Source organism: Solanum lycopersicum, chromosome 2 (assembly GCF_036512215.1).
Source record: "Solanum lycopersicum chromosome 2, SLM_r2.1".
Lineage (NCBI taxonomy): Eukaryota > Viridiplantae > Streptophyta > Magnoliopsida > Solanales > Solanaceae > Solanum > Solanum lycopersicum.
Genome location: NC_090801.1, coordinates 58,758,657 through 58,784,347, shown reverse-complemented (window position 1 = coordinate 58,784,347; position 25,691 = coordinate 58,758,657). Strand labels below are relative to the sequence as shown.

At 34.1% G+C, this 25,691-nt stretch overlaps 3 protein-coding genes across 6 annotated transcripts; 1 reads left to right on the top strand and 2 right to left on the bottom strand.

Moving 5' to 3' along the window:
- Positions 1 to 27: 27 nt before the first annotated feature.
- On the bottom strand, positions 28 to 4,935 carry LOC101262170 (uncharacterized). The gene is made up of 9 exons (XM_004232872.5): positions 4,571 to 4,935; positions 3,296 to 3,423; positions 2,411 to 2,446; positions 2,222 to 2,335; positions 1,369 to 1,437; positions 1,223 to 1,279; positions 949 to 1,104; positions 396 to 476; positions 28 to 294 (listed from the first exon to the last, which is right to left on the bottom strand). The coding sequence occupies exons 1-9, from the start codon at positions 4,743 to 4,745 to the stop codon at positions 229 to 231; spliced, it is 882 nt and encodes a 293-aa protein (XP_004232920.1). The 5' UTR covers positions 4,746 to 4,935; the 3' UTR covers positions 28 to 228.
- Positions 4,936 to 5,029: 94 nt separating this feature from the next.
- LOC101261874 (uncharacterized) lies at positions 5,030 to 17,967 on the bottom strand. 4 transcript variants are annotated; one of them, XR_003245296.2, is made up of 22 exons: positions 17,100 to 17,947; positions 16,891 to 17,005; positions 16,668 to 16,768; positions 16,128 to 16,219; positions 15,532 to 15,667; positions 15,289 to 15,357; positions 15,065 to 15,166; positions 14,591 to 14,689; positions 13,631 to 13,741; positions 12,501 to 12,707; positions 12,195 to 12,302; positions 11,398 to 11,493; positions 10,174 to 10,230; positions 9,685 to 9,831; positions 9,533 to 9,592; positions 9,338 to 9,442; positions 8,361 to 8,522; positions 7,698 to 7,771; positions 7,403 to 7,521; positions 6,915 to 7,006; positions 5,638 to 5,758; positions 5,030 to 5,562 (listed from the first exon to the last, which is right to left on the bottom strand). XR_003245296.2 is itself a non-coding variant. In XM_010318475.4 (22 exons), the coding sequence occupies exons 1-22, from the start codon at positions 17,790 to 17,792 to the stop codon at positions 5,410 to 5,412; spliced, it is 3,024 nt and encodes a 1,007-aa protein (XP_010316777.1). In that variant the 5' UTR covers positions 17,793 to 17,967; the 3' UTR covers positions 5,030 to 5,409. The 4 variants fall into 4 exon arrangements, 2 of the variants coding, with proteins under 2 accessions (XP_010316777.1, XP_069149749.1); XM_010318475.4 differs by having other exon boundaries at positions 7,403 to 7,526; positions 17,100 to 17,967; XR_011214746.1 differs by lacking the exon at positions 7,698 to 7,771 and having other exon boundaries at positions 7,403 to 7,526; positions 17,100 to 17,898.
- Positions 17,968 to 21,393: 3,426 nt separating this feature from the next.
- LOC101262478 (uncharacterized) lies at positions 21,394 to 25,507 on the top strand. The gene is made up of 3 exons (XM_004232873.5): positions 21,394 to 21,951; positions 22,138 to 22,565; positions 24,874 to 25,507. The coding sequence occupies exons 1-3, from the start codon at positions 21,787 to 21,789 to the stop codon at positions 25,310 to 25,312; spliced, it is 1,032 nt and encodes a 343-aa protein (XP_004232921.1). The 5' UTR covers positions 21,394 to 21,786; the 3' UTR covers positions 25,313 to 25,507.
- Positions 25,508 to 25,691: the final 184 nt, after the last annotated feature.

Genomic DNA, 25,691 nt, shown 5'->3' with positions numbered 1-25,691 from the left:
AAGGCAGAAACGTACAATCAGCTCATGTGTTGGAATCAACATTTCATTAGCATTATCATACAATCTTTTAGGAAGAGCACCAAGACTAATCATAAGGTGAAATGGAATTATATCCAAAATTTTACTAGAGATCAACAATTTCACATGTTGATGATTTGTTTCTTTACATGCATATATCCTGGCTGCCATGTGCTAATGATTTGGTAAATCAATAGTTGCTCCGCAGGCCTAGCTTAAGTGTGAGAAGAGAAACATGAATGCACTTAAAATTGGAAACACGATCAAAGCTGAGGCCTGTGACAAAATTTCCATAACGAGGACAGAAGTTAGATAATTATATATTGACATGCAAAGAGAAATGGAATTCACAAACGCGTCAGCATCTAGATTCTTACTACTAAAAACACTACTTCTTCATTAGCTAAAGCCATAGGGAAATCGTTCCTTTCTATTTCCTGCTTTACAAACCTCTGCAGCTGCATAGTACGGAAGTTGTCAGATCAATGTTCTGAGGATGTACAACAAACAACAACTAAATAATCAGGGTGAGGTTTCCCATTTTCCAGTTGCTAACTTGATTATCATATGAATATGTGTGTGTATGTGTGTGTTGTGGGTGCGAGGAGCTCGCATACACACATATATTGTAAGAAATCAGTATTACATTAATAATTAACGAAGTAGCAAAGGTGATAACCATACAAAAGTGGTACCTCCATGTACACTAAGCTCCGGAAAGTCTAGGTCATCTATACAAGTATGTATATCCATCTTACCCCAAAGGTACAGAAGAATTTAAAGATTGTAGCGGACCCTACTTCAAACATACTCCAGTTACCAACTTAAATGTCAAACAAAAATACTTATTCTGACATTGCTCATTCAAGTGATTAACCAGCACAAGACCACTAATCAATCCCACCCTCCTAATTAAGGAAATTTTAGTACCTTGTAATGGTATTGTTTTGCAGATGAAAAAGCCCCCTGCATGTGATGCAACATTTGAGACCAGTAGGAATTAGGATCAGCCGCACTGTATGATCCATATGGATGCAGAATTCCTTTCAACGTTTCAAGGTGGTGGCCGAAAACGTTTTTGATGAACTGGAGAGATAAGAGTGTTAGTCTCTTCAAAGATGCTGCCAAGAGTAATCATGGCCATCTGCATATACGATGTTCCAAAGGAGTTGGCAAGCTAGGAAAATTCTATGACTTCCAGTACCTTGACAAATGGACATTTACTGAACGTTACTTGCCTTTTGACCTTTTGCGTTCTCATCTGACATATAACATTCTGATTTAGCTATGGATGCAACTTTATTATAGTTTTAATGGTCAATTCAAGCCAAGGTGCAAACTAGAGGATACCTCTGCCATTTGAACAGCTTGTTCAAGTCGTTGTATCTGAATCCATTTTTCAGATATAACTTCAGCAATCTGTCAACCAAGTTGAAAGTTTATCAATGAAAGATTGCGGAAATCATAATACTCAAACGAAATTTTTCCCCCTCATCTCTTGCCTAAAAATAAATGCATAGCAACCTTTTCATTTGTTCAGGAAAAAAAGTGAACAGAACCCTTTCAAGAGGACAAAAATATACTGTGCTCTTCTACCATTTCTTTTCTTTGAATGCTATAAATTTCCTTTATAATGATATAGTGTATATTGATAGTAACAACAATGCCAATTTTCCAAAACCAAGAAAGACATTTTAAATTGTTGATCAAAATGGAGGAAGACGTTATTGCTGTTGACATCTTGTTATCCATTAAGTCCTATTTCTGTTTCCTAATGTATGAAATAAGATCATTTGTTCGCCCAAGAGCTTAGCTCAAGTGGAAAGAGCGGAACGGGTGATGTCTGAGTTAGGTGTGCATCATAGGTTTGAACCATGCCCCTGACAGAAATCTAGTAGTTAAGTGGCGAAGAGTAGAGGGGAAGGCCCATCATCGACCCATCAACTGTGCTTTTGATGGGTCTTCAGAGATTTCTAGGTTATAATAATAAAAAGAAGATGATTTCTTCAACTGAAGAGAAATCTTAAGCATCGTGTTACCTAGTAAACAATAAAGATGTCTCAAAACACTTCTACAGAAATCTCATTCTCAGGATCATGAAAGAATACTCAACATTTTAAAATAATTTACTTTATTCCACTTGACCAGCACTAGAAAAACATTAATTACTAAAATTGTTTACTCATGGCTTTAGCAAACCTACCTTTTCGACTTGAGAGGTAAGAACTTCTAATCTTTTCTCCACATCTTGTGCTTTGAACTCCAACTTATGAATTTCAAAGTTGTTTTTTCTTGCCACATCCCAAAGCAGTTGTACCTACTCAATTCCTTCATTTTTATAAGATGAGAAACTGTAAGGAGAAAAAAATTTGCGTTAACGTGACAATCATACCTCTTCTTCTAGAGCACTAATCCTTGATGAGTGATGCTGAAGAAAAGAGAGAAAGGTACATTTATGAGGAATGAATGTGTATCATTTATTTCCATTTTCTCTAATTGAAACGAATTTCACTTATAGGTTGGTGTATCAATTATAGACGCTTTAGTAATATTTAGCACAATTCCCATGAAGGCATGCCCATTTACCTACTTAAGGCCAGACAATATTAGGTGACCGAATGAAAGACCAAAGCAAGAAATTAGAATTACTATAACTGCAAAGCTGCTTTTGGAATCATATTCAATAAAATGACAGAGAATTGGAGACCACCTCTTTTACGTACGATCATGTGAATCAAAAATGGACTAGGAGTTCACAAACTGATAAGCAACAACAAAGCCAAACAACCTTAATAGTCCCAGAACTTCCCATTTTTAGTAACGAAATTATCAGAATCATACAAGGAAATTAGGGCAATACTGTTTAGGTTATTAGCATAGCATATCAAAATATGTCTGGCATTACTAAGTTGATAAAAGGGAGATAATCTAATGGTTTCTTTCAGCTATTTCGAGGCATTGGTTTTTCAATGAACATCTTCCCTTAATAATAGAAAATATTCTGCAAACCTAACCAAATGAAACAAAACATTTGGCGAAGTAGTTGGAGGTATAACATTTCTGGTGGTACGCCATATCTGCTTCCCATACCAAGTTCATTTGAAATACTTAAAGACCTTAGACCACAAGGTCCTGGTCAGTCCCTTCCATTACTGTCACTAAATATCAACCTATTACACCTCAAGTCCTCAACAAATTTAGATCCTACTCATAATAACACAAGATCTAAGTCAGATATTAGCAGATAAGAGAAACTGGAAACTAGCCAAAAACCAACCTGCAATTTGGACAAAGCAGTTGTAAGATTGTCAATTTCTACACTAATGTCCTCGATTTTCTTCTCGGTTTCTCTGATGTATTGGATTTTAGCATTTAAATTTGGCATGCTTTCATCAAGGATGGATTCTGCAATTAGACGCACCAATGTTAAAATTTTACAGGACCTTGTAGAATAATAAATAGCAGGCGAAGATATAGTATACTTCTCATGAAAAATTCCACTGAATGGATATCTTTATCTAATGCATAGAAGACCTAGAACTGCATGATAAAACTCATATTGATCTCATAGAATTCTGAAAAACACACGTATTTATCAGAACACAAGCTTAATTCGAACACAGGCCCTTCATTCAAGCTGGAAGCTCCATTAGGGACACAAAATAAAAAAATATAGGAATCTGACTTTACAATTCAATGCAAATTTAATAGGAAAGGAAAAAGAAAAGAAATACTAACATTTTTCAATGCACATGTTAAATACGATGTCTCAATAAGGCTTCTTAGCATGCCAGAAAATTGTAAGGTATCAGGACATAAAAAAATTCCCTTGTTCAATTGAGATATGACTTTTTTTTTTGGTAAGTAATTGAGATTTGACTAATATCAAGTTATTCAAGCTTTATACATGTCACCTTCATGCTGGTCTCTTATGTAGTGACAAGCTTATAATCACATATTCCAATCATACAAGATAACCCAGTCAAATCTTTCACCCACTGATCAATAGTTATAAATAAGGAGCGGATAAAAGAGCCTGTCTACGAAATGAAGCACTCACACCAACCAGTTTTTAATGAAAAATTTACTGAAATCCATATAATCCATGAGCAGGAAAATGATTTTGGGCTATCCTTCTTCTAGCAATAAACCCATGCATTGTAGTCACTTCAATCAAAAAATTAGTAATAGATATAGTCAGTTCCCATTCTAAAGATTAACATTTTTTTTTGCCCCTCTACAGCTGCTCGTAGTTAAAACTGTTGTTTCCAAGTTATCTTCTTAATATCATATACAATTCCAGTTCCTACAATATCGGCAATAACCATACGACTTGGTACAAATCCAAATTCACTTCTCTCAATCTAATTTCATGAAAATGCAGTTCTTTTAAAAACGTGTGTTCGAGTAATTACAAGTAAATGCAATTTACTTATATTTCTATGCACTTGAATAAACCGCAAGAAATATAAGCATTGACCATTGAGCTATATCAAGCTCGAAATTTCAATGGCGAAAACTATGACTGATGAGGAGAGGATAAGGAAATAACCTAATCGAGCGATTTTGATCTTCGCTTCTTGCAATTCGTAGATCACCGAATTCTGATTCTGCTGACCAGATGAAGACGGAATCTGAGATTCGTCCGGAGGTACAAGAGCCGCCGTCGAAGCTGTGAGAGCAGTAAATGGGGCGGTGAACAAAATTATGAAGATTGTCATCTCCATTTTAGTTTTTCGTACTGAATGCTGAAGAGCTGCTGCTAAAATACGACTACTCGCTTACTCTTTGCCCCTTCCTTGCGGTCTTAATGGTTTGATTCGGTAATTATATTAAGATCGAAAACCCTCAAAAATATGTTTAAACTATCAAAAATAGTTAGATTTATCAAAAATTTGTAACTTGAATATTTTTCGAAAATAACCTCTCCACCTTGTAATTAGTCAAATTTAAATACGAAAGAGATATGAGCAAAGGAAGCCATTTTGGAAATAACTTCCTGGAAGTGTCATTGCCCAATAATCGTTTGCATCTTCATATATGTTCTTGTAATTTATTTCCATGTGTGATGGTGGACATTGCTATGAACCATGTACATGAAAGTCTGTGATTCAAGATCCTATGATTGTGGATTTTGCATACCACAAGTTGAAAAATAAATAAACTGTCAAAAAATAACCATGTTACATCAGCATTCCAAAAAGAAATACAGATGAACTGCAGATAAGAGCTTCCTTAGAATGTTTCTTGCAGTCATTGGTTCTTCAATTGCCAGATTAGGAAGAGCTTCCTTAGAATGTTTCTTGCAGTCATTGGTTCTTCAATTCCCAGATTAGGATGCACGGTTAGTAAAGCCATGTTAGTTCTGCATGAAAGGCGATGTTTTGCAAATCAGAAGGGGCATTTGCAGGGTTCGATGCCCCAACTCTGCTGTGCGTATTCTTCTATGGTTCTATCGCTGCTGAATTTTCCAGAACCTGCAGTAGACAGTATGCTCATTTGGGTCCACTTTTCTTGATCAACAAATGCTCTATCCGCAGCAGCCTGTCATCATCATGTTCTGTCAGTTTCAAATGAACATTTCTAACAGGAGTATTTGTATTTGCAATAACAGATTACCTGTGCCTCTAAATAGCTAGCAAAATCATATCCCAGGAGATAAAAGTCTCCACCATCCTCTACAGTGTCGCATAACGACTTGAAGTAATCTTTGAGGCCAAAGTAACCATCCCGCACCATCCTACACATAGAGTGCAATGAAATCAGCTAAAAACTCTTTTAACTTTTCAGGAGCCTAGCATATTGCATTCCACTGAATATGATCATTACACGATAAGCTTCATTTCAGTGATCTTGCAGAGTGAGCTGATCAAGGTAATCGCACTCTAGCTGGCAATAAAACACCACTTTTATTTCCTTTCTATTGGTTTTCATTTTTCACAAGTTCCTTTTCCAGTTTTGCAAAGAAAACAGTGGGTTAAAATTTCAATAAATTCTTTATGCATGTCAGCAGGAAAGCTTCAACCGCAGAGCTATATTACAATTTACAATGATAACAGTACTTTCCGTCTGACTTCTTTATGTTGTTTGCTTGTATTAATTATCTGTGATAATCAAGATTTCCTGTGAAATAGGAAGGCATATGGAAAGTTATGGCACTATATGTCCATTCAAAATCTTTTTACCATACCTGACATTACCCTAAACATAGAGGACCACTTCACTGTACGCCGATCATACACAAAGAGAAACAAGCACATTCCTTGTCTAAAATAAAGTGCCACATAGAAACAAAAAGAAAAGGAGAAGAGAACAAAGTACATGGTCATTTAATATGCAACATCATACAGATAATCACATAGAAAGCTTTAACCAATTCTCTCTAGATGTGTTTCAGACTAAAGGTTGCATGTCAACAATGCACACTCATGCTTACAGCAGCGGGCAGCTACATAACTGCCAAACTGCATTGAAATTGCAAATAGGACAGGAAATACTTCAGATGGAATATGAACCCTATTGTTAGGATGATTCTCCAAGAACCAACTCATTTATGTTAAGGAGAAGTAGAGAAAATTTAAGTGGGGATGAGTGATGCCACATCATAAGATCATTGGTGTGGCAAAAAGATATGGCCATCAGCTTCTACAATCACACCAGTGGATGAGACATGGTATAGACGATCTTGGTGGTGAAAAAACAAAGAGTAATGTGACTGGAGAGAGAGAGAGAAAAGACCATATCCGATGATTATCTAGACTACGGCCACATTCCTGTGGCACACAACAGAAACGAAAAGGCTGCTAGCAGCAGATTGTTCATTGTGAACAATCTGATAGATACAGAGAATAGACCGTAAATGCCGAGGGAAAGATTTCTCAAACTACACCGCATACCTCACAACTCGTGCAAATTGAAGTGAACCTTTGAGAGTGGTTCCTTTTTCTCTCAATGCTGGAACCTCATCCACCTTTGCTCCAAAAAGAAACTGGAGAACAAAAAGCAAAAGGAAAGATCAAAATAAAGATATCAAACAAGGAAGTAGAATCAATTGAGGGGAACATATCCCATGACACTTGGTCTATCTTTTTGTTTGTTCTTTTTATCAATCATTTACATGCGTCTACTGTTACTACTCAGTCAATTGCTCAATCATTTGAAAGCATTTGAAAAGTGGAAACCTGGAAAAGAAGCCTAAGCCTATTTCAGATGAACTAACAAAACAAATAAAATAACAAAACAAATATTTATTTCACAAATTATCTCTGTACATGAAGTCTCGGCGTGGTTGCTCAATGTAGATTATAACCTTCTAACCACACTGTGAACAAGTGCAGTTATCATCAGGTGAAACAGTCTGTAGAAGATTCCTAACACTACTTACCATGTTTTCTGCCCCTATTTCTTCAGCAATTTCAACTGCTGAGCCATCTGCCGTTGCTAATAATAAACAACCATTCATCAAAAACTTCATACACCCAGTTCCAGATGCCTCATGTCCAGCTGTACTGCATCATATACACATGATTTCAATTAGTTGTTTGCACACATTTGTACATGAAAATTCCTGGTTCATCAAGCTTTGGAGGGAACTGTGAATACTGGAGTAATAGATACCAGCTGAAGCAAGCAGTGCATCTGTTAAAAGAATTTTTTTAAAAAAGAAAAGAGAATGCAACCTTAGGTGCTGTGAAAGATCACTCCCTGGAATTACTAGTTCGGCAACAGAGACATTATAATCAGGGATGAAAACCTGAAACGACAGAAGACGAGTCCATTTCTGTTGAGTCCTGCTATCTATAATGACAGCAAAAACTGGAAGTATAAATTCTTTTACTACATTTATGCTGACAGTCCAAGAACAGTGCACATGAACTGTCAATAGGGATGGGGAAAAGAAAGCAAGGATGACATATAGAATAAACCCAGACAACTTTTTTTAGATCAATGACATGACAGTGATGTGAAGTCTTATGAAACCTAACAATTTCGAAATTCTGCAGCCAAATAGTAAAAGTGTTTTCAATAACTTTCCTCAAAATTTTCCAATTAGGGCCGACAATGAAATGAATACATCATTTCAGGAGATGGTTTATGGGGCAGATTGTTAGGGCCTAAGAAAGTAATGCTTAGAACCTTCTTGCTATTCTCTTCCCTTCCCTTCTGTTTTCTTTTATAATTTCTTTTCATCACCCCATGTAGTATTTCCAAAAGTAGATGAAGTTTCTGAATGGACAAGCTCCAAATTTCAAAGAGCAAAGCATGGACAATGGTTTCATATAAACATGACGAGACCATACTTTATTGAGGTTTCAAACAAATAAATCAAATCATTGTCCTACCACTTTCAGGAGATCCCCAACATCAGGATCGTTGTTAACTTTATCAGCCACCACATGACAAAGTTTGATTATCTTCTTTGCAACTTCATAACCAGGGGCAGCTTTCCCACCAATTATACATACACGAGGTACAACTCTTCGCTTGTCAGTTTCATCCATATTCTTCAAAAAATAATGACTATAAATGTATAGGGAGATAATTTTTCTAATACAGTTAAGTAGAATTTTTTTTTGAAAAATAATATAGTTCAACAGAATTGTGAAGAAAAATATGGAACTACAGGAGCTTCTCCAAGAAATTAGATGATACTCAATAGGCATACTCATATTCTAAATAAACAAGGTAAGTTGGATATTTTATATGTAGCAAAAGAGATTTTGGAGCATACGTGATATTCTATAGAAGAAATGACAGGAAAAAAAAAGATAAAGAATATCAGGTCACTGGACAAAAACAAAGATTCATAGGGCAAGAAGAAGAAATTTTTTAGCTAAGACAAGTGTTTCAACTAGTCTTGATACTTTTCACAGCTGGTGGTGAAATCATGTGTTCAGTTCTATTTTCGAAAATAGCTTGGTTTCTAATCTGGTTTAACAACAACTAAACTTAGTTTCCGTGGGCTTGTATTTGGCCTTGCACATAAGCATATAAGTCCACGACAAATGCCCATGGCTTGATTCCATATAATATCTGAACCAGCGTCAGCAAAAATAAGTGTCTTTAGGCTCAAAGATTCAGAGTTTGAACTCCAAAAAAGAAAAAAAGATGTTGGTGATACACATCGATGTAGAAAGTTTTTTGTCTTGGCACTTTTTAAGCCACTTCATATTTACCAAAGCTGGCCTGCCTGAAACATCTTCTGAACAAGGTGATACTTAAATTACATACTAGTTTAGGAAGTACATGAATATGTGGTTATATCTCTAAACAGTCAGGTTTGGCTCAGGAATATTATTCTAAGGAGAAGAAAGGATACCTTAATGCAGTCATATCTGTGGATGATACCTAATATGTTGAGCAGTTGTCTTTTGTATTCATGTATTCGTTTTATCTGCACATCGAACATTGCATCCAAACTGACCTGAAATATAGGGTATATAGCTTGGTCAGGCGACAACAGATGTGCGAGTTTTCTTGCAAAGAAGGAAGTGAAATTGATATGTTCAGAAACCTTCACACTGGTAAGTGTTTCTATGTACTCAGCAAGCCTCATTTTGTTAACTCTCTTCATCTACAAGTCAGAAGTCAAAATGTATTAGAGACTGCAAAGCAAATAAGCAACTACTCTTTTCAAGATTGAGAGTGCAAAGAAAGATCTCATACATTCTTCCATTCAGTGTGTAAATCAGGATCTTCTGCATATTCTCTTAAACCTGCTATGAGGTCAACATTACGGATCCATGCTTCTGTCCCAAGCCATTTTGAAATGATTGAACACAAGCTAGGATTGCTCACCACTATCCAACGACGCTGACATATAACAAATTTAAAATAGTGAAGAACATAGCACAATGCTTCATATTTATTTCATATCATCATTTTACATGCCCATGATGAACTCCAATGGAAGATCCCCTACCCCCAAATAAAATTGTTTATGATGATAGAAGGAAGATACAAAATATTTTAGATTAGATATGAACCTTGTTATTATGCAAGTAGACGCTGCCGAATAAAGGCAGTAATGGAAAAGCAGAAGGTTTGGATCATAAAGAATGCACAGAAATTTTTGGAGAATAGCTGTCAAGAGTAAACCTGAGGCAGAAATCTTGAAACTGATAGGAGTCGTTAAACAAGCAGTTAATTATGCACCTGGGTTACTCCATTAGTCTTGCAATGAAATTTCTGAGGCCACAGCTCATAAAAGTCCTGCATGAGACAGCAATTACAAAATGACCTCTTCTTGAAACATGTTTTCACTAGCTATTTCATGCGGTATGAGCAAAAACTAAGATCAACAACAGACCTATAAAATAAGACCTACGGAGTTGTTTGATTTCATTAAAATGAGAAATTATATAAACCTACATTATTAATCAGACCTTCGGTCGCCAGCTTTGTGTCCTGTATATATAATCCCACATACTTACCAATTATGGTGCAATCTACGTATCATTTTGTACCAAATATAATGTGGAAAAACACTAGCTGCATTAACAATAACTGGCTAAAAATACCTACAATGATCAACACCTTTTCAAGTCACTTTAGAGAATGAAAATAAAATCATCATAGTGTTTATCTAAGAATTATTACTACTCACTACTACTTGTATATCTAAACTAATTATAAAACCAAATTTTGCCATTCGTGCCACAAAAGTTCAGTCTTCAGTTCACTCCATCTTCAAAACCTTAAGAAAAATTCTTTTCATTTTCCCAAAAGGAAAAAGAATCTTGCATAATTGTTTACTGTGTCATTCTTAGTTAAGCCAACCTGTTATCCAATCAAAGTTCTGAGATATAACAAAGAAGTGATGTCTGCCTAAGGTGTCATCTATTTATCTAGTTTTAAGCCAAATACATGTTTTAAGTTATACATCATATCTTCCTTGTCAACAAAAAAAAAGTTATACATCATATATCTAATTTTTAATACATTGACTTTCCCCCGAAAGGTTTTCTTGATCCCAAAAAAATACAATACATTGAACAAAATGTCCAACAACAAATGAATATGCATCAAAATCAAATGTTTGTTATTCAATATATTATATCTCAGTATAACTTGTCCATAAACAGAGGAAAGAAATTAATAGGATACAGTTGTTAAATTCAAGCTGATTAGTTGATTCCTTATTCAGACAATTATGCTCTCTTCAATCTCTCAATCATTAAATATTTCTTTTGACATTATAAAGAATCTATACGGTGAATTGAAGAGAGATTCTGGCAAAGCACTCTCTGAAGTAGGCCTTAGAGAGAGTGGCATTCATTTAGCGAAGGTAAAAAGACATATTATTACAGGATCTAAATCAAGTTCTCATGAAGTATAGGGCAAAAGGGAAAAATCAGAAAAGTACAGAAGCAAAATTACCTTAAACACTCTTGTTTTAAGTGTCTCTAGATGCACTCTGGAAACACCATTCACAGAGTGGCAACATGCAAGTGACAGGTTTGCCATCCGAATACTCTGTCAACATAGGGAGCAAAATCAAAATTGGCTATTGCAGAAAAACAAGGATTGTTTACTCGCGCCTATACCCAATTCGAGTAGTGGAAATGGCAGAATACAAATGCATCATGGATTGTCAGACGAATTTGGACCATATAAAATCAAGCTGAAAGTGAGAAGTAACAAGCATGGACATCGTAACCTTCAAATCAAGCCGTAAGTGAGAAGTAATCAGCATGAGCATCATAACCTTTTTTTTCATCAAATAACCTTTTTTTCTGTTTGGCCTCTCTTTTTCTCTCTCTCCTGTCTCCCACCTGATCACTCCCTCTCCTCTTTGTTAAGTTTCTATAGACATGATTTATGTAAAACAAGCATCACAGAGTTCAAAGAAAACTACTGATCCTAGTTTGTAGATGTGGAAATTTGCAGTATTAGTATGCTCATTGGTACATAATATAGGATTACCATGAGCCGGAATGGAGGGACCTTGTTGATCAGAATTCATATAGCTGACCCCAACTGATTGAGTAGTAGTGGTTGGTACAATTGTACATTATTGGGACCACTACATGTCTCTACTACAGCTTGGTCCAGTTGAAAAGCATCAGATTATTTATTTATTAAAAAATCTTAAATAGCAGGAAAATATCAAATTTGATTAACCACTGAAAGAATTAATTAAAACAGAAACGAGATCATAAGGTTGTCTTCTATACCTTCACAGCACCTTCCTCAATAATTGACATTCGGGAAAGTTTATCATAGTCCTGACCAAAACTCTTCTTTAACTCTTCCATGAGACGATAGTTTATCTCATATATAATCTGGAACAAAAAATGAATCATCAAATCAGATAAGAGATTCTTTAACAAAATATCTTGAAGACAATCACTCCCCAATTGATAAACAAATAAAACAAGCTAGTATTGGTGCAAAAAGGATGATACTATTAGAGAAAAACCAATTCAAGCACAGAATAAAAACTAATATGAGATAATATAAAACCTTATCAAGAAACAAACCTCTAAATGTCGAGGAAGAACACTACCCAAAAGATCCACGGGAATTTTCTCAAGTCCTTCAGGTTGTACTGCATGAATGGTGACTGAGAAAATCCTGCAAGCAATATCCCATGCTTTACTCCAGTCCAAGTGCTCTTCATCAACAAGCACTCTCATTACCTCAGCAATGGATATTGATGGATGTGTATCATTTATCTGTAGAGCAACCTGAAAACAAAAACTCAAACAAATAAATTAGCAAATGCAGCCATGTGTGTTTGGCTGTTAAAGAAAAGGCTTACTTTTTCCTTTTCCTTTTGCGACCCTAATCTTTTGTATGAATGCGACAAATAATAATATTTTCAAAATACATTTTAGAGTAGGAAAACTCAGATTAAGAGTGGCCACCCTAAAGTAGAAATTCTTTTATGACATAGTATAAGTTAGAAGATCAGTATGATGGAAATATCACCACCCATACCTCCAAAACGGCAGGTGTATAACAGGATTCTTCGGTATTCAACTTGCCAAAAATGTGCTATAAGGAACTGAATGGATCTTAAGGAAGAGGCTTAAACTTGTGTGCACCAAAAAAAAAAAAATCTACGCATCTGCATAGAAGTGTGAGTGTGTGTGCGTGGGGGGAGCAGGGATAAATATTAGTGAGACAAATTTGTTCAGGGTGTGAGCAGAAACGAGGTGTTCCTTGAGGCTCACCTCAAAACAAGCTAGTCCAGATCACTTCTGCCTAGAGCCTTTAAGTTCAATTGAAAGGAGAACTAACTTGAAACAGTGCAAACCGGAACCAAATATATTAATACTAAATAGAGTGAGTACAACAGGCACTTGGCTACTATCTTTCCACTGTATAGACTTTGTTTTTTGGATTAGAATGTGAAACATGCAACTTTTTCAGGAATCATGTTGTTATACTTGAGGTCTATGCTTCAATGCAATGCCTTTTCATGTTAATACAACAAAACCAAGTGACTAGAAAAACTTCCCTAAGTATTTGTTTATCCATGATATGCAAACTATAATATCATAGTCTTTGAGCAACCAGTTGAGCCCATTGTTTTATGGATGGCATGACTTTATATGCTTATAAGGAACTCCACACATCACAGGCCCAAAAAGTGTAAGGTAAATACCTTCTCTGGAAACTCATCAAAGTTTCTATGTAAATCCTTAAACCTCCTTATAATGTCTTGTAGTGATGCTGAAACAAAGAAAAATTGTTGCTTCAACCGCAGTTCCTTACCCTGAAGAAAGAACATCAAAGAAAGTTTTTATTGAGAATTGGTAAAGTTTAGAACATAAAAGAAGTTGAGGAATATGTTGCTCAAAATGGTTGGAGAATACATAAGAAACCCCAAATGTAGAATTATTCTCAAGCTTCAAGTTGCACCCAAGGGTGTGACCTAGTGGTCAATGAAGTGGGTTGAGAAATCATGAGCTCTCGGGTTCAAATTCCAGCTAAGGGAAAACACTTGGTGATTTCTTCTCATATATTCAAGACTAAGGGGCGTCTGGTAGAGTACATTAGCAGAATTAATGCATGCATTAGTTCTCTATATTTGTAGTACCTTTTTTTGTACACTTTTTCGTGCCCTGTATAACTAATGCTTGCAGTAGTTATATACTCTATTGTGTATCGGGCAATGTATTACAAAATACCATGGATTTCAAGGTATTAGTAATGCAAAGGGATTTAATGCGTGACATTTTTGTAAATAAATATTTTTATATAATGCATATTATTTTTAATACACCAAACCAAACAAAGCGGAAGAAATAACTAATGTATAACTAATGCAAGCATAACTAATACAAGCATTACTAATGCAATCATTGCTTATACACTCTATTTAGCATTTTTTCATACTCTACCAAACGACCCTAGAGCATTTAGTATTACGTGGACGGCGTGGTAGGTTGGAAAAATGAATCTAGTTTTGATTCAGTAGTTTCACATTTCAAAAGATCAAGCACCAAAGCAATTCCAACATAGCATGAGGCAGGTTCATAACCCAAAAGGCTAGCCTCCCAAGGAACTAAAGGAATTCTGCATTTATCCACTTTCTCAAGAAATTTATATAGAATGGAAATACCTGGTAAGAACGGTCATCAGGGTACAACACGTTACTTATAGTTTCAGCCTTTTGTCTGTTAACAATAGCATTAATATAGTCACCAGTGGTATAAGACTCCTGCAAGTGATGAAATGGGGACCATGTAAAAGTTAAGAGGTAGAGGGATGTCAAACAACATAATAAGATTTACCCTCAAAAAACTAAAAGGGTTCTAATTTGTGCAGCGATAGGTAAGAAGTTCACATTTGACAAAAGAAGAAAGTGACCAATACTACAAGCCAGTAAAGAAAAAGGAAACAAGAGTAAATTTATAAGGAAGTTCTTCTCTCCTTTTAAATACACCCCCACCCCACAAAAACATAAAGCGGAAAAGTCAGATGGTGAAAAAAAAGACCACTCTGTAAGTCCCTCAAAAGTAGATAGATGCCTCCTCTGCAGCATCCCCACTAGACGTTGTCAGAAACAATTACTATACAAAATAGTAAAAATTACCATGTCATATTGATCACTTGGTTTAGCAGCCCACAGTCGAAGGTTGATGGCATTTCGTGTGCCATAACCAGGTATTGGATTATCATAAGCCACTGCTTCAACCTACAAGTAAGAGACAAAGAAAATGCTCAAGGAATTGTATTTTTCATTTGTCAATATGACATCCCAATTAGCCTAAATTTTTCTCAACAAAAGAAAGACTTACAAAATACAGAAGCACTTACTGATTCTCCAGGTATCCAAATTTTACATTTCTTTCCATTTAAAACTTCCTCTTCAACAGTCCCATAGAACTTGCATGAAAAGCACATTTTTAGTTAGCAACAAGTAAAAGTTCCAATAGAATAGATTGAAGAAGTTGATATCAAATACCCCACCACCACCCGAGGAAGAGCTAAAACAAGAAATAAAGAATGTTTCATTTGGATAAATTACTGAAAGAGGAGGAAAAGTAAATACTTGCAAACCTTCACTGGATATGATACATGGACACGCTCTATCTCCCAGGGGTTCCCAAAATTCAACCAAAAATCAGGTTGTTCGTGTTGAAAACCATCCACTATGATCTGACGAAATAATCCATATTGATAGCGTAATCCATAACTGAAGATGAGGAGATATAGAGAATCCCAACTCAATCAAACTTTATAAGAAAACTTCAAATGGAGGACAAATCCTTGAAGAAAGTTAGACAACACTTGTTTAGACCTTATAATTCCAATTTTAGATGGACACTCCATAAAAGCAGCCCACAAAATTCTGTAGGATCCCTAACAGATATTTTGGTTTTGGAACAATACAGAAACTCTGCTTATAAAAAGAAAAGAAAACAAAATAAATAAACAAACACTCTGAACTTATCATCACAAAGGTGGCTATTATCTGGATATGACAATGCAGCCATGAAACAGGGTATTGTTCAAAAAAGGTAGAGACCCATTTATTCTGACGGTTTCTGTTGTTTAGCATGTTTGAGAAAATCAAGGAGATTCAAAAGCCAAGGCCATGATGAAGAAGCGACCAATATCAGAACCAAAGTGATTTTAGACAAGAAGAACAATACCCCCAAGCTGGATAGTCCAATGTCGCTAGGGAGTCCATTTGACAAGCTGCAAGGCGAGCTAGGCCGCCATTACCTAGGGCAGCATCTCCTTCCTTGAAACAGATGATCGTTAGAAACAAAATCATCATAGATAATTTATTGAAGGAAGCAATGGAACAGACAAATGTGTGTAACATGAAGATGGAGAAGACGCCTCTTTCAATTGTAAATGCAAGTTTCTTCAAAATTAGACTGAGTACCACAATAATTAACAGCGCCTATGGCTGCAGATCAACTGATATTCATTAATTGTACAAAGCAAGGTCAGTCAATAAAGTTGTCCTGTGAATTTGAAATTATTCCATTTTCATATACAAGCATTATCTAATCATGTCCTTCAACAACTCATAAATTTTCTACATTTACTTAAATTCATTAAAAAAAATCCATATAATCCAAAGTAATCACTAAAAACATACTCAGTACTTACTAGTTTGTGACATGTTGCAGACACAAAAAATTGTTAGAGAATCAGAGACAACAATTCGAGATTTCACCAACCTGCTCTGCCAAGACTTCAAAGTCAAATCCAAGCTGAGTTAAAGCATCAGCATATTCGTCCTGAATGCCAAGGTTTGTGACACTGTTAGTTAGAGAACGACCTGACAGATCAAGTAAAGAAAAAACATAATCAGACAAGAATAATTGAATACGGAAGGCCTAGCTGTGCCCCAATTAGATGCCAAAAAGAAAATGATTTTATGAGCATATGAATGTCAAGTACCCATAAGAAATTCAAGCGAAAGGAAGTAAATTCGCTTAGGATCTTTCTTCTTAAAATACTGATGAGTATCATGCCATCGCTCAATAAGCCGATCCCTGACACTGTGTGCTAATGCCTGCATTGTCCATATTTCATCAGTAACAGCTACACAAGTACTGTAAATTCATCAAAATTGAATCATGATCAAAATTTCTTCAAGTAGGAAGTACCTGGTAAGCTTCAAAATCATCAAAACTGAATCTTGACCTAGCTACAGTAAATTCAACATGATCAAGAATATCCTTCTGTAAACTAATTGAATCATTCTTCAAGAACTCATCCATCAACCCAAACATCTTCTCTACTTTCGCCTTCCTGTCTCCTAATTCCATCTTCAACCCAGGTTTCCTCACAACCACCCCTCTCCCACTAACCGCCACCGCCGACGGCGCCGTAACTCCGGCGCCACCATCATCGCCGTCGATAGCCTCCAACAATGCCTTCTGAATCTTCTCCAAATACTCCACTTTCTCAATCTTCTTACCATTAGAATCATTAACGTAAAACTTCTTCACGAAGAACTCACCTTCGAATTCAATAATAGCCTTCTCAATTTTGAGCCCGAGTACTTTGAATACCCGGGTAATAATTTGAAGAAGCCCAATTCGGTTTTTAGCCCGAATAACGAAAAGGGTCGTGTCTAAAGCGTCGTCGTTTTGGACACTGATGGTTGAGCTAGAGGTACAAGTTGTTTCAGTGACAACTTGGTTAGAGCTAGAAGTAGTACTTGAGACTTTCACATGGGTGAAGGCATTGGAGAAGAGTGAAGTGGAAAATGGACGGTTGAGATTGAAGATTGAGGGGAATTGAAGGTTGGCTTGAGGTGATCGGACGGCCAGGAGAGGAACTGCAATGGCAGCCATTGCTGAAAAGTTGAAGGATTCTGAAACTCAAGTGTAGTGAAGTAAATCAGTCATCACGGGAAAAGGTTGACAACTTTCTACGGAAGAGAGTTTACACTTTTGACTATGATATGATATAATATTTTTAAAAATATAATAATTTAATTGAGAATTAAATATAAAAAATTCTGAATATAAATGGATAATATTACTGAACACCCTAAAATAATAGAATGAACGAAGAAAATATTCTGGTAGAAAATTAATTAATACATGTTTATAATTTTTGAATAGAAAAATACATAAGTATCTCCTCAATCTATGTCCGAAATTCCAGACACATACTTATACTATATTAAGGTCTTATTACTCCTGAACTTATTTTCTATGTAATTTTCTACCCCTTTTCGGACTATGTGGCACTAACTTGAAAAAAAAAAGTGAACCATCGTTGAACTCACAAGATAGTGTCACGTAGAACGAAAAGGGATAGAAAATTATTAATAAAGTAAGTTCAGGAGATAATAAAACTTTATTATAGTATAAATATGTCTTTGAAATTTCGGACATAAATTAAAAAGGTACTCGTACATTTTCCCTTTTTAAATTATCATTTTCTAGACCATATAAAAAATGCTCCAAACATCATCTATATTATATTATATCAAAATAAAGGGAGTATCTAAGAAAAGAAAATGTTTTCAAGAGATCTTTTCTTTAACATCAAATTTTTTATTAGTTTTTTTATAACGAGATAAAAAAATACAATCCTTCTTTTTTATTTTTTAGTTAGAATTTCTAAAAAGAATAGCATATGGACTATGGTTATATATTAGAGTCAATTTTTTAAAAAAGAAAATGAAATGAGCTTCAAGTATTAAAAGATAGTTTTGTCGGTTCACTCATAATATTTCTTTTTAAAAAAATAATGAACGTTCAAATATAATTTTAATTTCTAAAAATACTTTTTCAATTTAATTTTAAAAGTTATATTGCTAAATGCTTATGTTCAGACTCGTAGAAAGTATATTGAAATATCCTTATATTTTATTATTAGGTTAATCAATTCTTTATATTAAAAAAATAGGTGAAGAGTCAAATGATTTACTAATTCCTCGCGAGGGAATGAATCGAGAAAATTAATTATAACGATTTTTTAAAATAATTTGTTATTCTTTCTCGTAAATCGTAATAATAATTTAAAATTTATAATGTTAATTGGATATATCTAATATTTGTAAGTAAAGTATATGAGACGAGTATTTAGCATAATTTTTTTCTATTTTCTTCAATACTTTAATTCATGTAACGTCTAAACGATACATAAAAAAAAATAATTTTTAACAAAATATCATTAGATCTTTGAACAATCTTTGGGAGAAAATGAAACATACTAAAATGGTAGGAAAGTACTGTGAGTATAGTTTATTACATATTTAAGCGTTTCGTAAAAAATACGCATGTAAATATATTCAGACTCTAATATGTCTCTCAATAGAGATTGAAACATTCTGAAAGTGTAAAAACATAGTAAGATACTATAAATAGAGATTATTATATATTTTGTGTGCTCCATAAAAACATAAATATATATTTATTCAAATTTAAATGCAGATATTACAGATATAAGAAAAAAAAATAAACAACACAAATCTCACTAGTTAAGGAGTAATTTACTTTTCTTCAAGGGAGTTTTAATATTACGAATCTTATTAGAATTTGAATTTAAAATTTATGTATATATCTCAAATACATGGATTAAAATTAGGTGTAATCATTGTATCTAATTTACATGTATCCTATCTCGCACTCACCTTTCTCCCCATGTATATATATTTTAGAACATATATATATATATATTATATTATAATTCGTATCTATTCGTGATATATATAGACAATTTTATTGAATTTGAAATAATTAAGATATCATACAGAAAGTTATAATTACAAATTGTGATAATGATAAATTTGGAGATTAATAAGACTATATACTAAAAGAAACTTAATATTATTATATAGTTGGCCAATTAATTTACATATTTAAAAATTAATATAACACATAGAGAATTGTAGGGAGAAAATCATATCATACATAAAACTCTTAAATATTTATATTATGGATGCTATTGTATATTGAGGGTGTTATTGTGTTATCTGATGAGAAGGTCAGATCACCAAACTTTTTTCTCTAAAACAAGATGACCAATTATGAAAAAAAAAATCTATTAGAAAAAAAAAATTAATTATGGTAATGTTTTAACTTTCTTTCAAATAAGAAGTAAAACTTAAATATAATAAGAAAATTAGGGCAAAATCTTAATATATCTCGCTCGCCTTCATTCCTTTTCTCTTTCGCCTCTATTTCTATCGTAGTATATCCGATAACAAATAATAGTTATTTAAGTTTTATAATCACAATTTGACCCGCTCAATCTCAATAATTTTAAGCTATAATTATTTAAATTTTATAATCATAATTTGAATTTCGACTCAAAATTATTTTTTTTAAAAAAGTTTTAAATTGATAAAAGAATCCTAAAAAATATAAAAATAGATAATAATCCATACTTCTAATATAAGAAAATATATATTATATCAATGCAAATAAGAAGAAATCAAAACGAGTTTAAATTTAAAACTAAATTGAGCTTTATTAAAAATTATTTTAAAATGGATTAAGACTTGAATTGTATGAGATCAAACACAATTCAATTTTTTTTAGCCCAAACTTTAAAATTTTGAATGGATCGACTATAATTGAGTTCATTTTTTTGACTTCCTAGCAAAATCCATATACCTATCTAGTTAAAATTATCAATTAGTGAGTTATACGTAATTATTTTGAATTATGTGAAAGAATCTTTAAATTTATGTGATACGTTTCAAATTTCAAGATTCAAATAAGTCTATTTTTTATTGTAATTTTTTCATATATCTTTAATTATTTTGCGGAAATTTAAGATTACATAATTTATAAAAATAATATTTAAAATTTATCATACATTAAACTAAAACAATATATGGAAAATAAAAATTATTACATCTTATCATTTATTTATCCTTAATAACATAAGCATAACTTAATGATTGTAAAAATACATATCAAGATCGGTAACATGAGCGATGATTTCAGTAAGCCATTCAATATAAGCAAAGTACACAAATAATTAATAGTGAAGAAGAAAAGGTTAGAATTTTCATTGTTTTAAAATGAGAGAAAATCCCTCTCTCTATAAACAACAAAGGATAGTGTGAACAGATATTTATTGTGCTTTATCAGAAAGGTTATAACTATCGGGAAAAGTTGCAACCCTTTGGAAAGTTATAATTTTTTCATAAAAGTCAAAACTTTTCATAAATGTTACAATTTTTTATAAAAGTCGGAACTTTTTATAAAAGTCGCAACACTTTATGCAAGTCATAGTTTATTATAAAAATCACAATGTTACAATTTTTTTATAAATATCACAATTTTCCATAAAAAGGAAAATGAATTTTAGAATAAAATAAAGGAGTCCTAAAATAAATTTAAAGGGAATCCCAACTTGTGGTGGCACTACACAGGGACTTAGTGTTCTATAATATAGATATATAATTGTGACTTGTAATTTTTTTTAAATAATTTATAAATATATAAATTTTATTTCAAAAAATTATAAATTCTATGCATTAATGTCCAATCTAAGTATTTTTACTCTGGAAAAATGATAAATATCGTATAGATTGAAACATAGCGAATAAATATGTAGTCGGAATGTGTCGAAAGGGTTTCTGGAAATAGCGAATTTGTTTGCACTTCAAAATAACAGTACTGAACTGAAGTCCGGAAAGTTCTACATTCTTCCCTTTTCTACTGCTCTGTTTTTTCTAGACTCATCTCTCCTTCTCTTAATAAAAAACTCTGCCCACAACCAAAACTTCAATCGTTCAATTTACATAACACAAGCATACATATTCTCTGCATAAATTTGCCTCTTATATCAATTTTTGAGTTAGATAACTGGTTATAGAAGATGGGTGTAGATTACTATAAGATATTGCAAGTTGATAAGAGTGCTACAGATGATGAACTCAAGAAAGCTTATAGAAAATTGGCTATGAAATGGCATCCTGATAAGAATCCAAATAACAAGAAAGAGGCTGAGGCGAAATTCAAACAGATATCTGAAGCTTATGAGGTACCTAATTCACGATTCTTGTTCTTGGTTTTTGAATAAAACTGCAAACTTTATGTTCTATTCTGTTAATTACTGCTAGTTTTGGCTCTTTCTTGATTCCCAATGCGTTGATTCTTGAATTTTGTTAAATAGGGTTTTCAATTATCTTTTCAAGATTGTATTTTTATGTTGAAATTGTGTTTGCAGGTTTTGAGTGATTCACAGAAAAGGGCAATTTATGATCAGTATGGGGAAGAAGGCCTTAAAGGTCAAGTGCCACCACCAGATGCTGCTGCTGGTGGACCTGGTGGGGCTACATATTTCCATACAGGTGATGGACCAAATGTGTTCAGATTCAATCCAAGAAATGCCAATGATATCTTTGCAGAATTTTTTGGGTTTCAAACCCCGTTTGGCGGTGGTGGGATGGGAGGCGGCGGCGGTGGTGGGATGAGAGGTGCAAGGTTTTCTAGTTCAATGTTTGGAGATGATATCTTCAGTTCATTTGGAGAAGGCAGACCAACCATACGGAAGGCGCCACCGATTGAACGAACAGTCCCTTGTAGTCTAGAAGAACTTTATAGTGGGACAACCAAGAAGATGAAGATCTCTAGGGAGATTGCTGATGCAAGTGGGTAAGTAAACTGATCAGAATTTTCAGATATGATATGCTTGTTACTATTTATTTGGCTTGTTTTATTAAGTAGTCATGTTTATCCTTTCTGTTACTTTATAGTTATGGTCCCTGCTTGGTTAATTTATGAATTAGTATCTGTTGAGTTCATTGAACTTTTCCTTGTTAATTGTCGAATTCTTGTGTAGCCGATCCCTCTTATGTCTCGTATAACTGTTCACTATGGAGCAACTTGATTGCCATCAAGGGGCCTGCAGGTTGTTTGAATCTTGTATTTGCTGCACAAGTTTTTGCTGTGTTCTTTAAGTATTTGTGTTTAATTTGTGGCCAAGATGAATGCAAGACAGGCATCGGGTGGGGTTCTTACTTCCAAATTATGCTTGAATGTCAATTGTAGGCGTATTATCATAAAAGAATGAGGAGAATAGGAGTAATAGCTTAAACATATCTTCTGGTTTGCTGAATATTCATGAGCTTCATGGACCAAAACTGTGCTTGTAATTTGTGGCCTAGATGAATGTGAATATAGGTATCTTGTGGAGCTCTTACTTCCAAAATTATGCTTGAATGTCAACTGTAGGTGTGTTATTATAAAAGAATGAGTAGGATAGGAGAAATAACTTAAAGACTTTAAGTCATTTGCTGCCAATTAAATTGTTCGCATAATCCACTCGGACACCTCAACTAGGGGTTGACCTATTGATCGCTTTTATCGTTCAAAATATGTACCTGTTAAGTGCTTTTTGGTGACATGGCATCATGAGTGTAATACACATTTAAGAAAGCCTGTGAAGCCATAACTATTATTTTTTCTGCAGACCAATCAAAAATAGACATTATCAACATTAGAGAATTTTGAACATATGAAAAATAAAATCCCTAGCGTCATCTTTACCCAATTTGTCTTCCCCTCGACTTCTTAATCCAATATTCTCGTCATGCAAATCGCCACCATCCCTTGACACACACCTCTTCCATCTGATCCTTCTTTCTTTCGTTTTAGCATCATTCTGCCGTAATCAATGCCATCGTTGTTATTTCCTTCATCGGAATTCATCTAATCCTTCTTTTTAGCATCATTCCGCCGTAATCAGTGCCATCGTTGTTATTTCCCTCATTGGGAAAACATCAATTAAATAGATAACCAGTCAAAACACAAAATAAGAAGAATTTACTGATAAAGATTTTCATTTGAGTTGTAAAAGAGAGTTTTTTCAGAAATAAGAATCAAATTGAGTCGCAAACATTTCCATTGGAACTCCATTTTCTCCGGGAAGACCAATATGAATCTGAAACTATTTTATTTTCTTAGTAATCGTTAAAAGAGAGGAGGTAGGTGTTTGGTTATTGGAGGTAGTAGGATGGTTATCAGAGTATGTTTGGTTTCAGCCGGAGGCGGTTGTATGTGTACTGACAAAGAAGAACATGGGAAGGATAGACGTCGGGGTTGGGTGGGTGTGTTTTTTCTTATTGCTTAAAAAAAAGTGCTTTTATTTTATTTTATTTTATTTTTAATATATCTTTTAATTGTTATTATGGGCCTAATGTCACATGTCTTTTTCTGATTAATTACTATGCCACGTCATTGTGAGTGTATGGGACACAATTTCTATTTTTAGTTGATTGTCGAAAAAATGTTAACTAGGTATTGCCTATTTTTTTAGCTAATAAAGGTGTTCAATTGGAACTAGCCTAACTTAAATGTACACAGACCAGATGACTTAAGCCTAACTTAAATGTATATTCTGGTTTGCTGAACTATCATGAGTTCCATGGACCAAAAACTGTGCTTGTAATTTGTGGCCAAAATGAATGTGAATATAGGCATTGTGTGGAGTTCTTACTTCTAAATTATGCTTGAGTGTCAATTAGGCGTATTATTATAGAAGAATGAGTAGGATAGGAGTAATAGCTTAAATGTATGTTCTGGTTTGCTGAACATTGATATATTCTTGTTTGCTGAACTATCATGAGTTCCATGGACCAAAACTGTGCCTGTAATTTGTGGCCAAAATGAATGTGAATATAGGCATCGTGTGGAGTTCTTACTTCTAAATTATGCTCGAGTGTCAATTGTAGGCGTATTATTATAAAAGAACAAGTAGGATAGGAGTAATAGCTTAAATGTATGTTCTGGTTTGCTGAACATTGATGAGTTCCATGGACCAAAAAATCTTTAACTTCTAAATTATTCACTGCTGTAGAAACATATAAAGGAACAGCACAATGTCCAACTTTGTTCATCTGGTCGAATTACATGAAGTTGTCACTGTTGCTGTTGATATTCTGACAACTAGTTTTGTATGCAGGAAGACTTTACCAGTAGAAGAAATTCTGACCATTATAATCAAACCTGGCTGGAAGAAGGGAACGAAGATTACATTCACAGAGAAAGGAAATGAAGAGCCAAACGTTCTTCCTGCAGATCTCGTGTTCACAATTGATCAGAAACCGCACAGTGTTTTCACAAGGGATGGGAATGACCTTGTAATCAATCAGAATATCTCACTTGTTGAAGCATTAACAGGTTACACAGCCCATGTAACAACGCTTGATGGAAGAAAACTGACTATTCCTATCAACAAGGTAATACACCCAAACTATGAAGAGATTGTCCCAAAGGAAGGTATGCCACTACCCAAAGATCCTTCTAAGAGAGGAAATCTGAGGATCAAGTTCAATATCAAGTTCCCTACAAGGTTAACAGCAGATCAGAAGACTGGAATTAAGAGGTTGCTTCCTTCCTAGGCCAAAATCCATAGCATCTTTACACAGTCTGTGTACTGTTTTAGTTACTTTCTTTTATCATTTACTTTTGTTATTTACTATCTTGGGTATTGGTTCCCTTGTAGTGTTTACATATTATTATCTTCTATTCTCTGTGTAAGTCAATAAATATGTGATAGTCACAAAGTATTTTGACATTTTACAACTCTTCAACAATATGCTTTTGCTGTGGTGTATAATGTATATAATAAACGTATCGTCCGACTCCTCGTGTACTTTGCACAAACTTGCATTGTGAAATCTTGTAACTTTGCAGATAGGTTAACTATAGCAGGAACTAGTCTCAACGATTTTATCCAAACGCTTTATGAGATCTACTTTCTTCAATGTAAAAACGGTG

Excerpts from the sequence above, each read along its gene's own strand:
- LOC101262170 (XM_004232872.5), bottom strand. The coding sequence starts at position 4,745 with ATGGAGATGACAATCTTCATAATTTTGTTCACCGCCCCATTTACTGCT. Across the intron at positions 1,438-2,221 it reads TTACCTCTCAAGTCGAAAAG|ATTGCTGAAGTTATATCTGA; the intron begins GTAGGTTTGCTA and ends CTTGGTTGACAG. Across the intron at positions 1,280-1,368 it reads AAGCTGTTCAAATGGCAGAG|ATGAGAACGCAAAAGGTCAA; the intron begins GTATCCTCTAGT and ends GTTATATGTCAG.
- LOC101262478 (XM_004232873.5), top strand. The coding sequence starts at position 21,787 with ATGGGTGTAGATTACTATAAGATATTGCAAGTTGATAAGAGTGCTACA. Across the intron at positions 21,952-22,137 it reads AGATATCTGAAGCTTATGAG|GTTTTGAGTGATTCACAGAA; the intron begins GTACCTAATTCA and ends TTGTGTTTGCAG. Across the intron at positions 22,566-24,873 it reads GAGATTGCTGATGCAAGTGG|GAAGACTTTACCAGTAGAAG; the intron begins GTAAGTAAACTG and ends TTTTGTATGCAG.
- LOC101261874 (XM_010318475.4), bottom strand. The coding sequence starts at position 17,792 with ATGGCTGCCATTGCAGTTCCTCTCCTGGCCGTCCGATCACCTCAAGCC. Across the intron at positions 10,231-11,397 it reads TTAAAACAAGAGTGTTTAAG|GACTTTTATGAGCTGTGGCC; the intron begins GTAATTTTGCTT and ends TGTCTCATGCAG. Across the intron at positions 7,007-7,402 it reads AAATAGGGGCAGAAAACATG|TTTCTTTTTGGAGCAAAGGT; the intron begins GTAAGTAGTGTT and ends TTTGTTCTCCAG.